Consider the following 16,647-nt stretch of genomic DNA (forward strand, 5'->3'; position numbering starts at 1 on the left):
TGAGATAAACCAAAGTAGCCAAACTGAGGGAAAAAAAGTATTTTTGAACATTTTGAGTTTAAATATTAATAGACTTCATGCTGATATAAAGAATGTAAATACACCAGCATATTCAGCAGTTAGGTCTTCAGGGGTGGAGCATTTGTATACTAAATTACATTCAGCTGCAGAAGTTAGTTAATTGGTATGAATGCAGGGGGTGCTGGTACAGGTGGCTTAAGGGGCATGACAAGATGGGGTTATTGTTGTGGTACTGGAGTCGTAGGTACTCATATTTAAGTGTTTTGTTTTAGCAAGAAGATTGGGCTGTGTTGTCAGTGGGTCAGGAGGCTGCACACTTGTCTTTGATTCCAGGGTAACAAGAAGCCAGTGGCCTCATTCCCCATGTCATCTGCTTAGATTCATTTTGTACTACTGACAGTTGGGTACAGCATTCAGGCTTCTTTGTTCCTGAGATGTCATTCTTCTTCTTATGACATGTTCGACTGAATTCCCATCTGTCTGAGTTGGTGATAGCTTGTGCGGATTTTAAAGATCCCTTAACACTTATTGAAGAAAATATATTTTTTTTATTTATAGCACATAATAAAAAATATACAAGTTGATTAAATTCAAAACAAAAGCAATGCATTGAAGTGGTAATTATTTATTTATAACGTTTCCATCTTATTTTTGTGCATATACATTTCTTCAGTTCTTCTCCATCCTGTCTCCATACAACCCCTTGTATCTCTGCACTCATTGTCATCATTCTACACCTTATTTGCTAGCACTACCCACACTTCATATGTACATGCAGCTACCTTGCATTCCTTTGCTTGTGTCAGATACTTAATGTTTTATAAAATACACGTTTTATAATCTTACACCATTCAAATATATAGTTTCAAAATGTATTCAGCTTTTCTCAAAAACATTTTTAGCCTTTCATATTTATATAAAAAAATCTTTATTTGTATCTTCTGTTTCACATCCTGTGACACCACATTGTCATTTGATTATCATTTTATATATAGTTTGGTAGCATTGTTGCCTCACAGCAAGAGGTTCTCCTGTTCGATTCTCGGCTGGAGTGCCTTCTTTGTGGAGTCTGCATGTCCTTCCCGCGGTCGAGTGGCCTCCGAAAAACATGCTTAAATGGGCGTGCCTTCGCTGAAGGTTGGGCGTCGGGCTGGCAACTCGGCACCATAAAAATCTACTGCCAATCATTAGCGGACCGGAGTTCCGCTGTGGCGATCCCTAACCAGGAAAAGCCAAAAAGACAAACATCATTTTATATCTAGTTAAGGGTTTTAGATGATTGTTTACGACAGTCTCCACATGAAGTCCCGTAAATTAACTTTTTTTACTCATTTTCATTTTCTTTTACTGCTGTCCTTGTTTATACTAAAGCATTCTCCAGTCACCTCCCCATACAATATTCCTCTACAATTCTTATATGTTGATATCTTCTAGTTTTGCACATACATTCATATTTTAACTTCCACTTTATATGGTTCTTTTAAAAAATCTAGCATATCTTTATTTGTTTCACGTATCTACTTTTACCATCTTCCTGATGTCCTACCATTATTTGTATTTTTTATATCAATACACTTTTTGTATTCTGTTATTGGTTCCCATTACTGTTAACCATCATGCTGACATCACCGCCACCCATTTGTTTCCCATCACTGTGGTGAGAGCTCTTCATTGTGTACCCATCATCATTTGTGATCTTACTCTCCCTGGTGCTGTCATGAGACCTTTCTATGTCTTCTACTGTGTGTGAATGCATTCCTGCCATGCATAGATGCAGTTTAGCAAAGCTGAGTATGTACTGGCTCATCATGCTGTATGCTGTCTGTATAGAGAGGTTATAGGCTATAACCTCTCTGTACAGCAGATGTCAACATTAAAGCATACAGGACTGCCTCCCTCCAGGATGGGTAAGCTGGTATCAGCCACTCACTCCCAGCTTCCTTCACCTGGCTTCTCTATTGCCTGAGTATCTAATCAAACTGGAGTCATCTGGGCTATAATCAGGGCTTCATCCTTCTATGTCATAGAGGCAGGATTTATTAGTGCACTTTTAACAAATAAATTTTCTTACATTATCAGTTTCCCAGAAATGATAAAACGTAAATCTTCAAAAACACTGGATAGGGCATATTAACATCTCTCCCCATATAATATGCCTCCTTTTATTGGATTCAACCTACACTTCTTCATCATAGTGGAAGAAACCTGCATAAAATTTGATGTTATGTGATCCTATCTCGCCTACATTCTGACTGATGGGTTCGGAGCCGATCCTCGGCTCCGACTCGGCACGCTTATGCCAAAGAGCGAAGTCTCTTATTGGCTGAGCTTACTATATCCCAGGATGCACCGCTACCAGTTCCCCAGATCTCGTTTGCCGCTAACAAGCGAAGACGTGGTCTCGAGCTGGCTGAGCTAAGTAGTGCTTTATTCACTTACTTTCCTGTCAGGAATTTCCTAATTCTTCAACAAAAAGCTGTTTTAACAGCTATATTGTGTTTTGTGTTTGAGTGAGCATTTTCGGTAAAGTTTTGTGTAGTGAATGCGTTTTTCTGACCAGAGGTCCCCTTTCAGTTTAAGGGCCTTCCCCTGTCAGTCCGTTGTTGTTTTAGTTCCTTTTTATTTAGGGGTTTTTGGACCCTTTGGTTGTCTTGTCTATTTGTGACAGCCTTTGTTGTAAAAAGACGAAGAAATTTTTCTGTCATTGTTAGTGTGTTTGGTTGGCTAGTAATTGGCATTATGTCACAGGCTCCTAGGCCTTCAGGATTTAAAAAGTGCACTAAGTGCAGTTTCAAGATGTCAATCACAGATGACCACTCTCTCTGTGTGTACTGTTTGCCAAACATTTGCAGGAGTCCTGCAGCGTGTGCCACGTTTTTCCTCGGGTCCTCAAGAGAGGAAAAATAAACTTATATTAAAAGGCCTTATTAAACCCTCTTTTGAAGAGGCATTAGCTTCCTCCTTCTCCTGCTCTCTGGGGAGCCGGCGGCTGGGGCACGGCTCCACGGTTGTCTCAGACACTTCCTCTGGCGTTGGTTTGGACACCGATAAGTCGATTCGAGCGGTCCCTTTGGAGCCATTGGAGAGGCGACTTGGACCCATTCTTCCAGGTCATCAAGATGGTCAGATTCGGACATAGACTGGGTGCTCCAAAGACTCTTCCAGTCCCCAGTCTTTCAAAATTTGTTTCGGCCCGACCCCATTGGCTTCGGGGCCGATAGCCCATTCCATTGCCATTCCTCCTCCGACCGCGCTCCGTCGGAGCAGGTGCTGATGGAGCCAGTGGAGATCCTAGGGTCGGCTCCAACCCTTACTCCAACCCGGCCTGGTCGAGTTTAGCACACGGACTTCTTCGGCCGGAGGTGACGTTTGGGACCAATGCTGTCGGTTCCAAGCCTCCTCTCGGTGCTTGCCGCGGGACTTCCGTCTGCTATCATGGCTCCGGAGACTGCACCCTCCCAGGATTCTGGGGTCCGGCCTTCAGAGCTATGAGGAGTGCCTTGGCCAAGTCTTCTTCGCCATCTCGGCTTTACGGCACCTTCCCTGGGCATGGAGACTGGGTCTTTGGCAGTTGCAGCGGAGCCCTGGGGCCTGAGGTTACCCCCACTGGGGTTCCCCCCTCCTGAGGGTCTTCGGAGTTGTCTTGAGGAGCCCCCAAGGAAGAGATCCCGATGAGTCTCTTACATCGGACACTGATCTTGATGATGCGGAGGGGTCCCCAAAGTCGCCCTCGGATGATGTCTCATTTGCAGACATTCTAGAGATCCTCAAGCAACGAGGCGGCTGGAATTCCAAACCCCCTCCGCTGATGAGTGGGGTGTTCCTCAAGGCCTTGGCTCAGCCCTCCGCCTCCTGGGTGTCTCCGCCGATTTGGTTTGTCGGAGGCGTGGGATCCAGATACTGTGGAACCAGTGCCTTCTCTAACAAATTTTTGTCTGCTCCACCTGAGAAGGAGTTCTTAACTAAAGGCGTGGCTGTAGATGCCATGGTGGTGGCATCTGCTACCCAGCAGGACGTGGCAGAGGCTTCAACGTCCATCCATCCTCCTAATAAGGAGTCTAGGAGCATGGACCAGTACGGGAAGCGCACCCTGACTTCAGCGGCCTTTACTCTGAGGTCCCTGAATTATTTGGCACATTTCACCAGACTACAGAGGGATCTGGTCAAGGAGCTCTCAGACTCCCTCTCAGGTAACCTACCTGAGCAGCTAGCTCAGTCGGTTAGCTCTCAGTTGGCTATCCTTACCTCGATTTCTAACTTCGTCCATGAGGCTCATTTCATATGTGGCGGGAGGCGCAGCAGGCACAGGCAGGCATGAGACAAGCCTGGCTCCGTTTTGTGTCATTTCAAGGCCTTCAAGTCTTCCTTTGCCGACGCTCCCTTTGATGGGTCCTCTTTGTTTGGACCCAAGGTAAAGACACTCTTACCCACTGTGAGCAGGAGGGAAAGACTTTATCTGCCGGAGCGTTATTCCACTCCCTTTCGGCCTTATCCCAAGGCTAAAAGAGGAGGAAGATGTGGTTCCAAAAAATCAGAAATTCTTTCCTCAACAGCAGGAAGATTCCCCTTCCAGAGGCAGAGGACGGGAAATTTTTCTGGGAGATGCCGTCCCAGAGGCGGCAGGCCCCCCGCAACACTGGAGACCGCGAGTCCTTCGTGGCTCTTCAGCCTCCCACTCCATGAGGGATTGCCCGGCTGTGCTGCTCGGAGCCAGTGTGCCATTTGCCAAGCACCTAAAAGCCTGGGAGTCTATTACTCAGGACAGATGGGTGCTTTGGATTGTGCCGGAGGTTACACCATTCCTTCACACACTCACCCCACCATCCAAGAAAATCCCGGACCCACCACCCAGTCAAAGGGAAATTGCAGCCGTGAAGCTTCAAAGCTGCTAGAAAAGGTCATCCAACCGGTCCCCACAGACCAGATCGGATCGAGTTACTCAAGGTTCTTTTAGTGCCAAAAAGACAGGGGACCTGAGACCCATTTTGGATCTCAGCAAACTAAACCAGTCCATCATGAAGTCCAAATTCGAATGGTCACTTTACAATCCATTCTCCCATTGTTGGAGAAAGATGTTTGGATGTGCTCCATAGATCTCAGGGCGCCTATTATCACATACCGATACATCAGGCGTCCAGGAGGTATCTGCGCTTCAGCCTGGGAGACAGTCATTTCCAATTTTGTGCTCTGCCCTTTGGTCTCACCACAGCCCCCAGGGTGTTCACCAAGTGTTTGGCAGTAGTGACTGCTCACCTGAGGAGTCTCGGATTCCAAGTGTTTCCCTATCTGGACGACTGGCTCCTGACTGCCACCACCAGGCATCTACTACTAGAGAACCTACAAGCCACCATCTCCTGGGTGCTTCCTGGGAATTACATTCAACTGGTCAAAGTCTGTCTTGCTGCCTTCTCAGCGCATAAGATTCATAGGAGCAGAGATAGACTCAAAATTAATGCGAATCTTCCTTCCTACCGAAAGGATACAAACATTACAAGATCAAGTCCGAGCCCTGCTTCTAAGATCCAAAGCCCCAGCCAGGATGGTCCTGCAACTTTTAGGTTCAATGTCTGCCACGGTTCTCCTAGTTCCTCTGGCAAGATTGCACATGAGGATTCTTCAGTGGCTGTTATCGACACAATGGTCTTTTCAGGATCTCCCCCTCAATCATCACATACTGATTACAGAAACGTGCAAATGGGACCTCTGCTGGTGGCTTCTGCCATCCAATCTGAATCAGGGAATACCCTTTGTTATACCCCCTCCGGTGGCCACCTTGACTACGGATGCCTCCCAGCCGGGGTGGGCGGGGCATTGTCTGGGCAGGTCAGTTCAAGGTTCTTGGCTTCCCAACGAAACATCTCTCCATATCAATGTGTTGGAAATGAGGGCTGTACTTCTGTCCTTACAAGCCCTCCACAAGTTTCTCCCTCAAGGCATTATCGCCATCCACACAGACAACATGTCGGTAGTCTGGTATCTAAACAAACAAGGAGGGACCAGATCTTACCCCTTTGCAGAGAGGCCATGAGGGTGTGGGAATGGGCAGTGGCTACCAAGCGCCTTCCTGGTAGCGACCCACATTCCAGGCAAATCCAATGTATTGGCAGACAGACTGAGCAGGACTATTCTCTCTCCTCACGAATGGTCTCTGAACGAAACAGTAGCAGCTCAGATTTTCAAAGATGGGGATTCTGTGCTGCGACCTGTTTGCAACACCAAGAAACACGGTGCAAAGGTTTTTTCCTTGACCCAGCGTCAAGGGGACAGCTACGGATGCTCTAGTCCAACCTTGGCCAACAGGACTGCTTTATGCTTTTCCTCCGATTCCTCCTCCCCAAAGTCATCCAGAAAGCTTCCCAATTGGGGTCCACAATGATTCTAATTGCTGGCCTCTTCAGGTATGGTTCCCCTACCTACAGAAATATACTCTGGACGGTCCTTGGTTCTTGGACCTAATTCGGACCTTCTGGTTCATCAGTCGGGACAACAGCACCAGTCCCTTCACACTTTGAAATTAACAGCTTGGCTCCTCCACTTCCGACTATAGTCAGAAATCACACCTTGGACCCGGAAGTTATTCACATTTTATCTTCAGCCCACAAACCCACCACTAAGAAGTTGTATCACAGTAAGTGGAAGAGGTTTGCTATCTGGGCTCAACTCAGAGGATTAGACCCTATTACTGCCCCCATACCAGAGGTCTTGAAATTTTTGACATCCTTGTTTAATCAAGGATCTTCAGTCTCTACTATTAAAGTCCAATTAGCAGCTATCTCCAAATTTCACGATTCCACAGACCCACCGTTGATGAGCAGCAGATTATGTAAAACTTTCATGAAAGGTGCTGTGCTTTCAAGACCCCCAGTTTGTCATCCTGCGCCTCCGTGGGATCTTGATTTGGTACTTCGTGCCTTAACATCTTCCCCCTTTGAACCGGCTGCTACATGTGAGTTGAAATATCTGTCTTGGAAAACTGCCTTCTTAATTGCAACTACCTCTGCAAGAAGACTTTCAGAACTTCAAGCCCTATCTATCAAACCACCGTGCAGATTTTTCACAAGGATAGAATATCACTTAGACCTAATCCATCTTTTGTCCCAAAAGTTTGCTCTAATCTCTCTCTCCAACAATCTTTAGAGCTACCAGTTTTCTTTCCAAAATTTTCAAACAAAGCGGAATACATCTTCCATACATTGGATGTTCACAGGCAATTGCGCTTCTATCTAGATCGGACTCAGCAAATTCGGAAAACAGATCAATTGTTTGTGTCCTTTTCAGATAATAAATTTGGTAAATCCATCACTAAAGCTACTATTGCCAAATGGATCAGAGATTGCATAACTCAAGCTTATTCCTCTTCAAATAAGCAACTTACAACATCTGTCAAAGCTCACTCTACTAGAGCTATGGCTACCTCTATTGCATTCCATTCCAAGCTCGCTATTTCTGAAATTTGTGCTGCGGCTACTTGGTCCAACCCGCACACTTTCATTTCCCACTATAAATTGGATGTGGCATCTAAAGGACGAGCATCATTTGGTTCCACGGTACTCAGGAGTGTTTTCCAGTGAGCCACCCAGGATTTAGGTGCTAGGGGCGCTGTCCCATCAGTCAGAATGTAGGCGAGATAGGATCACATAACATCTTTTAGTTATGTACTCACCATAACTTCAGATGTTTGGGATCCATCTATTCCTAATACCCACCCTCCTTCCCCTGCCTTGGAGATCAGAAGAGATTGAACGGTTTGGGTTCTACTGTTTTTTATCTTGTATCATCTGTCAATGTTATATAAGCAGTGCATGCGTGTGTGCATGTATGCGGACAAACTAGATCTGGGGGACTGGTAGCGGTGCATCCTGGGATATAGTAAGCTCAGCCAATAAGAGACTTGGATCGGCTCCGAACCCATCAGTCAGAATGTAGGCGAGATGGATCCCAAACATCTGAAGTTATGGTGAGTACATAACTAAAAGTTTACCATCTTCCTGGTAGTATGTATATCCTTCCAACAAGTCACCCATACCCAACAAAAATTAATTTTTGTTATATGACATTTTAAAGTTGCATTACAAGCTTACGCCTACTTTTGTATCCGTATACACTTCCTCCAATTCTCATTCCCGTCATATTTTTCAAAATATACCTAATATATCATAATTCTGCAATTATATGTAATTCTTCATCTTATTCTCTTAACACCAAAACCTAAATTATTATTCAGTACCCATTTATCTTCACCTTTTTCTTTAGCTGTAATTTTTCTGATTTTTTTCCTTTTATTTTTGTTCTTCATCACTTCTACATCATTTGCATATATAAATACTGAAGAGAAATTATTTTTTTTATTGATCTTAAATTATTATATCCCTACATTTTTTTCTATTTTTATCACCTTATTCATGCATATGTAAAACAGGTCTTAGCTACTGTTGCTTAATCCATTTTCCCCTTTTAACTAAGTTTCTGGTCCTACAGATCCTGATGATCCCCATCTTTCATATCATCTCTCCACTTGGTGTTCTTAATTCTTGAATACAATTTCTTCTCAAATTTCATAAATAAGGAGGGTTCATAGGCAGGTACTAGGCTATCAGCCCCAGGGCCTATATAAGCCTAACCAAAAAAGTTCCCTGGCTTTCGCCACCCAAGAAATTTATCTTCCTGTGGCCCTGTCAAGCAGAGCCACAGAACAGATCCCTGGTGTGAAATTTCTATTTCCCATCCAATTGTCAAGATTTTTCTTAAAGAGGGCTAATGAGGAGCTTTGTTTGACATGAATGGGTAGTTTGTTCCAGAGCATGGGAAGTCTCTGGGACAGGAATCTATCCCTCCAGCATGTTCTGTTTATTGTGGTGACAAGGTTTAGGTCCCTGGAGCCTGTGGCTCAAAGAGATTGGGATTTCTTTAAGTGTAGCATATCCAGCAAATCTGGGTTTGACATGGCTTTGTATATTAGGCAGAGATCGCCTCTGAGCAGGCGGTATGCAACAGAGTAGAGCTGGAGTTTTTTGAGATGGTCTGCTATGCCATCTGTTTGAGGCCAGTAATTGTGAGGTATTTCTGTGGCCTTTCTAGTTACTGTAGGTTTCTTGCGAGGTACATGTCAAACGGGGCATTGCCTCTTCCTTTCTTCTTTTTGTAATAGTTTTAATTTTATGCACTCTACCTACCTTCTTCCTTAATTCCACAAACAATAGTGTGACTGTTACTATGTTTTGTTTCATCTGCCTTCATCTAAAGCCTTATGATAACTTTTCTACAACCTTCCTCATTCTTTACTCTTTTTTAAGTTTTGCCTGCAGACAGACGTATAATCTCTACTTTTTCTTTTAAAGCAATAAAGTGTTGTAAAAACAAAAAATACTTGAGATACAAAACTACAGAAACCTTTAATAAAAGTTATTTGATTTCATCATACGATGATCAAACTTCCTTAGAAGACCATGCTAAATGTTTTACAGTCTGAAGATGTCATACTAACAGATCATATGATACCATTTAACCAATAACAGCCCAGAGCCCATTAAAACAGAGCACAGAAAGCAGCACTGCATAAAGAATTAAACTTGCTAAAATATTCCACACACACTTATGTATATTTATATTTCTAACAAAGATGTTTTTGCACTCGTAAATATTTATGCTGATAGTTAATTATGATGAAAGACAGGAAAACTGAATACAAAATTTATCTCAATGTACTTTGTGTCAACATTAACATGTCTGTTAAGTCCATGCTGCTGAGCTGATAATAATTTTAAATATCACTGTATTTTTTTAAGTCACCATATCTTATGCCAAATTTCTGATGATCAACAAAAAAAAAAAATGCAAGACGGTAAAATTTTGTGTAACAAATCTCTTGCCTTGATAGCCTAATTGTGCTCATAAATTCTTTCAGACATTTCCCTTCTGGTGTTATCCACATAGAAGCTTATAAGTTAGAAGAAGGTTTTACTAAATCAGAACTGACTGCATTTTTGTATTAAAGTTAATGACTTTTCTTAGGGATGATTTGGCTAAGGATTTTTTTTTGACATTTCATGATGTGCTGGTTGTGTTGAATTACATGATATTTACTGGGTCTCTGACTCTAACAATGTACATTAGCTAGCGTGAATTGTTATCAAGCAAGATAATGAAGATGGTCTAAAAACTGCTGGCCCGTTAGTCTACTAGATACAGATATCAAGATGTTGTGCTTTTGTGTTGAGGAACAGTGAAAGGTGGTGGCAGATAGATGTACTGACCAAGAAAGTGTGTGTGTGTGTGTGTGTGTGTGTGTGTGTGTGTGTGTGTGTGTGTGTGTGTGTGTGTGTGTGTGTGTGTGTGTGTTTGTGTGTCTGGATGCGTGCATGCATGTGTGTGTCAGCGTGAGTGACAGAGAGAGAGATTTATGTAAGTTAATTAAAGATAATTTGGTCCTTATACATGAATTGTGGAAATGTGTGGAAAAGGGTGATGCTCATAGTCTTTTTCCCTTTAGAGCAGGTGAAAGCCTTTGGCTAGATTCTTTTTTTCAGCTGCACCATGTGTAATGTATTCCATGATTATTGTAGGTGGTAGCAGAAGGCATACAATAAGACACTGGTCAATGGACTGCAGGTTCCAGGACAAGATTCTCTATTATGACGTGGTTGATAAAGATATTCATTAAGTATATTCTATATGTGGTTTTCTTTAGAATGTTTGTTTTCTTATGCGTGGACTCATTTGGGAATTTGGGTTATGTTTTTGGGGATATTGAACCTGAAACTATTTACTATATGAATGATATTCTCAGGACAGTGAGAATGTGGCTGCTTTTAGTGCTGGGACTACAGCCAGTATGGACATTTTGAAGGCTATGGTTAATATGGACAAATCTTGAACTTTGTGTGTGTGTGTGTGTGTGTGTGTGTGTGTGTGTGTGTGTGTGTGTGTGTGTGTGTGTAAGTAAAACAAGTCGAGTTTGGCAGAGCTGGGCAGAGAAGGCATACATTTTGGGGAAATAGAAGAAAGTTTAAGTTGCTGTCCTGACTTCGATTGCAAGCCATGCTTGTTTTTTTAAGTTTGTTTAGTTTGTATTTTGGGTCATTCTTCATTCTGTATGGGAGTGCAGGTTCCTTTTGAAAAAACATTTGATGTGTTGGTGAAAAAGGGTGTACTAAGTCCAACTGCCTTTGCAAAAAAACAAAACAAAACATCAGCATTGTATAGTCCCAATAAGGTCTAGTCTGTGGGGTGTTTTGTAGTTAGGGAGAATTGAGATTTTTTTTCTTCAAAAAGGTTGTGGACTTGCAGTGTGCATGTATTACAACTATGAAGCAAGACACTGTTTGTGGGTCAGAAAATGGTATGATCTAACATTTGAAGATTCTATGATGATTTCTGAGTCAGAAATGCGTAAATGGGGGATAAACCTACTCTTCAAATTATTTCTGAGGCTTTTGGAGGAACAGCTATTTATTTATTTGTCTTTGTTAACCGGGAAAGTCCGACTAGGTAATATCCATTTTCAGCGGAGGCCCAGGAAGAAAAGCTCCATTTGCTTACATTCTATTATATTAAATTCCAGTTAAACAGAGTAGTTACATTTCTATTTACATTTCTACACAAACCATAGTTACATTTATACATTCTAAGATTTTACAGAGGTGGAAGTTAATAAAAAGAAAGCCCACATGCAACTTAGTGGATTGTACAGGCTGCAGTTATTTATAAAAATTGTTTTGTCTTTTCAGTGAGACAGTGAGTGTATTCAGCTTAAGGAGAGTATCTGGAGAGTATCGTATGATGAAAGCAAAGTCTCAACCTTGAGATGATCATGTGCAGGACCAGGATTGGTTAAGATGGTGTTTAAGCAGTGGTTTAAAACTACAGAGTTTGTTGAAGAGTTTTATTTGTATGAGGATTCTATTCCAGAGTTTAGCAATGTGTTGGGAGTGGAGCAAGTCTCCTGCAACATTATTTGACTTATCTGTAAGTAATAAGAATTTGTTACTAGAGTGGAGGTCCCTTGTTGGACAGTAGGTCAGTAATAAGTTATGTAGTGCAGGGCATTATTCTGGATGATGAATGAACAGCTGCTGGAATTTAGACAAGGATAGAAGAGGATACATTTTGGGAGAGTTGTTGGTATTCTACTCATGATTTGCCACAGTAAAACAGTATAAAATATGGGAAAATGCATACATCTCAGAATGAACAATACAGTAGCTGAGTAATCTATTTTTACTTTTATTTTGAATATGGAGTAGGGTAGGCATTTCGGCATATGCTGACTAGGCACTTTAAAGTCCCTCCTTTGACAAGTAGTAGTTTTAAACTGTTTTGCTACAAGGAAGGGAGTCTTGCCTTAGATTTTATTCTGAGACATTTTAATTAATTTTAGTGATAGCAAAGCAGGTGATATGGACAATGAGATTCAGCAGGGTTCCTTGTCAGATATTTTTTATCTAAAATTGATGTATTTTATTTGTGTTGTGTGAAGTAGAGAGAGAGAACAGAAGAGGGAGGGAAAGAGTGGCAGTTCTGTGTGAAACTTGGATGGCATTATGGATCCATGTTATGACTGATGGGTAGTAAGCATTTCTTTGTTTCCAAGATGTATGCTTTCTTTTGTGTTTGCCATATGTTGTTTCCTCTAGTAGAGGAGGTTTGGGGTTTATTCAGATGTGTACATTGCATCTCTTTTATTGTGCCTGGTGGACATTTTCTTAATAATTAGTGTTATGGTCTAAAGCTCTTCTCTTTTCACAAATTATTTGGGTTATCTTACTTGCACTGTGATTCTCAACAGAACAATATCACAACCAGCACTGGTAGAAGGAAACTTAGTTTAATTAACCATCTGATGGATTACATGCCATTAATACACCAACCCATTTAAACTTTAGTCAGAGACCATTGTGCTTTCAGGTATGACATTAGTCCCTATGTGAGTTTTACCTAAGATTTTCTACCAAAATACATTTACATGTTATAATTCCAAATTCTGTGCCTCACTTGTTTCACAGATGAGGCTTCCATGTAGTAAGTACCTGTCAAAAAATATTAAACCAAAAAGATTTTTTAGTTGCAGAGGGGCAGCTGACGTCTGTGGCATTCATGACTGTGATTTGAATGCCTGATGGCCCTGAAGGTTTACTAGAAGTGGTTGAATGGCTATTGCAAGTGGCAACTTTCCTCTCTCACACTCAGCAAGCATCAGTTTATAATCTGGATGATGGCAGCTTTTCTGCTTGAGTTAGTAGAAGTGGTAGCAGGTAAGTAAATGATGGAGAAAGATGAAGTTAGATTTCTGCAGCTGGGCTTACTGATAGAAACATATATGTTGTTTCTCTACTGTTAGCATTATACATCATGTGCTAGGAGGAGAAGGGAACAACTGAGGAAGGCATGATAACAAAAAGTACATCCCTGCACTATGTGCTCGGGGATTCTGCTGCCCACCTTATCACATAGTAGAATTTAATAAGAACTGGTATACAATGCATTCTTCTTAACTGTGCAGATTTCTGCAGAACATCCAGATTTTTACCTCATATTTTTGGTCTGTCCGTAATAAAATTTGTAGTTTTCTGGCAAATCACTGAGGACTGAAGTCACTAAATAATGACATACATTTGTGTTTTAGACTTCATAGCCTTCAAAAAATGCATGCTAACACAAATCCTATTATTCTAGCGACTTTCCAAGTTTATAAGTCCATATGTGTGGGCCTTTGTTCCCCCACTATTTTAGGCTTTGCCCAGATTTCTTGCACAAAGAGGCTGAGAAGTATGATGCAGTAGGCAGGCTCCTGTCACAGTAGGTAGAAGAGGGCAATCAAAATGTATTACAAAAATAGACCACCTCATTTTGGTAGGTCTTCTGAGGGGGTGTTCCTTCCATCTAGTATCATTAAAGATCTGTAACATGTTTTTGATTATTAACAGTGTCGCTCTGTCTCTCAAGTTGACCTTTGATTACTTTTTGTTTAGAAAATGTTACATAATTACTTTTGCCATGTATGTGTCAGTAAGCAACAGCAGGGAAGAATATCACTGTCTGTATCTTTAACAAATCTGGTCATAATTAATGAATATATTGTGCAGATTACATTCACCTTCTGACTATTGAAGTTTGCAGTGCTTAATTTCAACTTGAGTATAAGTGTAAGGTGACCATGTCTAACGTGAAAGGCTGAGCAGCATAGGTGCCACATGTTCTCTGAAGGCCTAAAACCCTTCTGCTGAATTCCCTGTTCAAAGTGGCTCTGCAGCACAGATGGAATTAGGAATGCTCTTCTTTGCTAATGAAAGTGGTGGGTACTTTAATGCTGTTGTGTTGTAGTATCAGCAATGTATTCAAACAGAAACAGAAGCAGAGGCAATCTATACAGAGATAAGCCAGGACCAGCCTGGAATAAACAGCTCTAATACAAAAATAAAATCCATAAAACTGTGACTGCAAGGCTGCTATAAATTGAGTGCATCTTTTTGAATATACATTCATTTCACTGCTAAACAGAATAACCTGCAGAGTTCATTTTTTGCATTTTGCTTGTTGTAAATATGGTTTACAAAGGCTTTTGAAGTCTATTTGGTCAGGCTTGATGATAAGTTGTGCAGAAAAACTATTCCAACTTTCTAGTTTTCTTTGCAATCACTATTCTTTAGCAATTATCCTCCAGGAGTAGGTGGTAAGAATTCTGTCTTTTTTCTTTATCACACAGGTATAGGTTCCCTCATTAATCGCATTGGAAATGAGTCTGAGGTGATCATGATTAAGGTACAGATAACCTGGAAAGGTATACTCCAGCAACTCCTTGTCTTTGAACCAGCTGAAAGAGGAAGAAAAAAAACATGCTAAGAAGGCTAAATGATAAAAATATTTATATAAGATTTTGTAAGAGTACACTGAGCCATGCATTAAAATATTTCTCTATTTTCATTTCTTTAAGATAAGAGTTCAGTGAATACAGGAGCACTTATTGAAGAGATAATACACATGAATGGCAGGACTTGGTCATTAGCTTAAAACTTAGCCTGCAAATTACTCTGTCTAACAGGTTCAAATGTAAAACCTACAATAGCCAAATATTAGGATTTCCTCTTCTGACACCTAATGCTCAGCATAGATTTAAATTCACTGTGACTCTTCTGCTTTGGGATATGCCAGCACATGACGTGACATTACAGTTCAGATTAGGAGGACATGCTCATCCTTTGCACTTCGTAGTTTTTTTTCTGTTATTCTGACCCTTTGGATTTCAGTCCTAACATACATCACACAGGTTATAAGCCATTACCCACACTAGCACTAGCAGAGGATCACATTATGAAGAACTATTACACAAATCAGTACTTCAATTTTCTGTCTGCAAAAGGAAACTGAGAAGTTTGCTGTCATGACTTTCAAGAAGGTTGCAGGTTAGGCGGGGGTGTACAGTATAAGAAAGACAGCATGGTCCATGTCATGATCCCAGGGCAGTGTCAAAAAGAAGAGAGATGGCAAAGAATTGGGAGGCCAGACAATCTTCCAAGTATCACCTAAAAACAGATCCTTGAGCCAGCCTCCTGGTTTTCAAGTGCTGTGACCTTTCATTTGACTAGAGATGGAATAATTTTGTGCTCATCACTGTCTGATGATAACAGGAAAAAGACAGATGTACCTCAGACAACCATCTTGAGGGCTACATCCTGTGGTTTCAGCACTGATCCTTTTTCAACTGAGCATGCAGAGCTTGACCACACATAGACATCCCACGGGGAGTATCCTCTTGAGTCTCCCAAAGCAGGTCCAGTAGTCAAGCTCAGGCTTGGAGATTCTGCTCTTCTGACCTCCCCCATATCAAAGAATGGTCATCAGGAAGAGAGGGTAAGAGTTCAACTGGACTTCCTGCATCAGATGACCCACAGAGATAGCTCATGCAATGGACATGTACTTGCTGTTCAAAGAGTGGTGCAATCTGTCCTCGGTGGTGCAGGAATGCACCCTTAGGGAGTAAGGCCTGGTGCCCATGCTACATCCTGTGCAAGCCTCATATGATTGTATGTCACATCTGATGTACTTTACCTTGAACACGGGTGGGTGGAGGCTGCCTGATGCTCATTGCTTTCCTGATAGTTTTAGGTCAGGCCACCCCTTGGCAGAGCTGTTTTTTCTGTGCCGCATCACTCTGGGAAGGGCACTGTAAGAGTTTTTTTTGTTTCAGGGCATGGCAAAGATAATCAGACCTCACATACCCTATAGCATCCGTGTGACACTAGGTTTATGTGGTCCTCTGTGGTCCAGCCTATTGGCCTTGTATTTTCCCCTATAAATAGATGAGCCAGTATCTTATGAAGGTGTTCTTAAGGTAAACATCTGTACAGCCTGAATTATCCAGTTTTAGCCCCTTTTGCACCCAAGAAGACAGATGCTGTCTATAAACTTGGGTTGAGTGACATGACATAACATTAACTACCCCAGTACAGATCACTGTGTGATGTTTTAGGTCCAGCATAGCTTCCACAGACCACATCATCTTTCACCTTAGTGATAAGATAAGGAGTGCAAAGATGTGGACAGCATGGGCAGTGGGCAATTATCTTTTGGAACTTTTATCCTGATGTTCCTGAATGTGTAGCTTACCTTTGCCATTTATGGTCCTCATTT

General features: G+C 41.7%; 1 protein-coding gene across 1 annotated transcript in view; it reads right to left on the reverse strand.

Annotated features, from left to right (window-relative positions):
• Positions 1-13,270: 13,270 nt before the first annotated feature.
• Positions 13,271-16,647, reverse strand: part of MMP23B (matrix metallopeptidase 23B) — a 344,346-nt gene continuing 340,969 nt past the window's right edge. Inside the window, exon 8 of the mRNA XM_044061757.1 lies at positions 13,271-14,830. Within this exon, the coding sequence (XP_043917692.1) occupies positions 14,656-14,830 (175 nt within the window). The 3' untranslated portion in view covers positions 13,271-14,655. The remainder of the gene's footprint in view (positions 14,831-16,647) is intronic.

Source organism: Protopterus annectens, chromosome 2.part0, assembly GCF_019279795.1.
Source record: "Protopterus annectens isolate FY-2018-M chromosome 2.part0, PAN1.0, whole genome shotgun sequence".
NCBI lineage: Eukaryota > Metazoa > Chordata > Ceratodontiformes > Protopteridae > Protopterus > Protopterus annectens.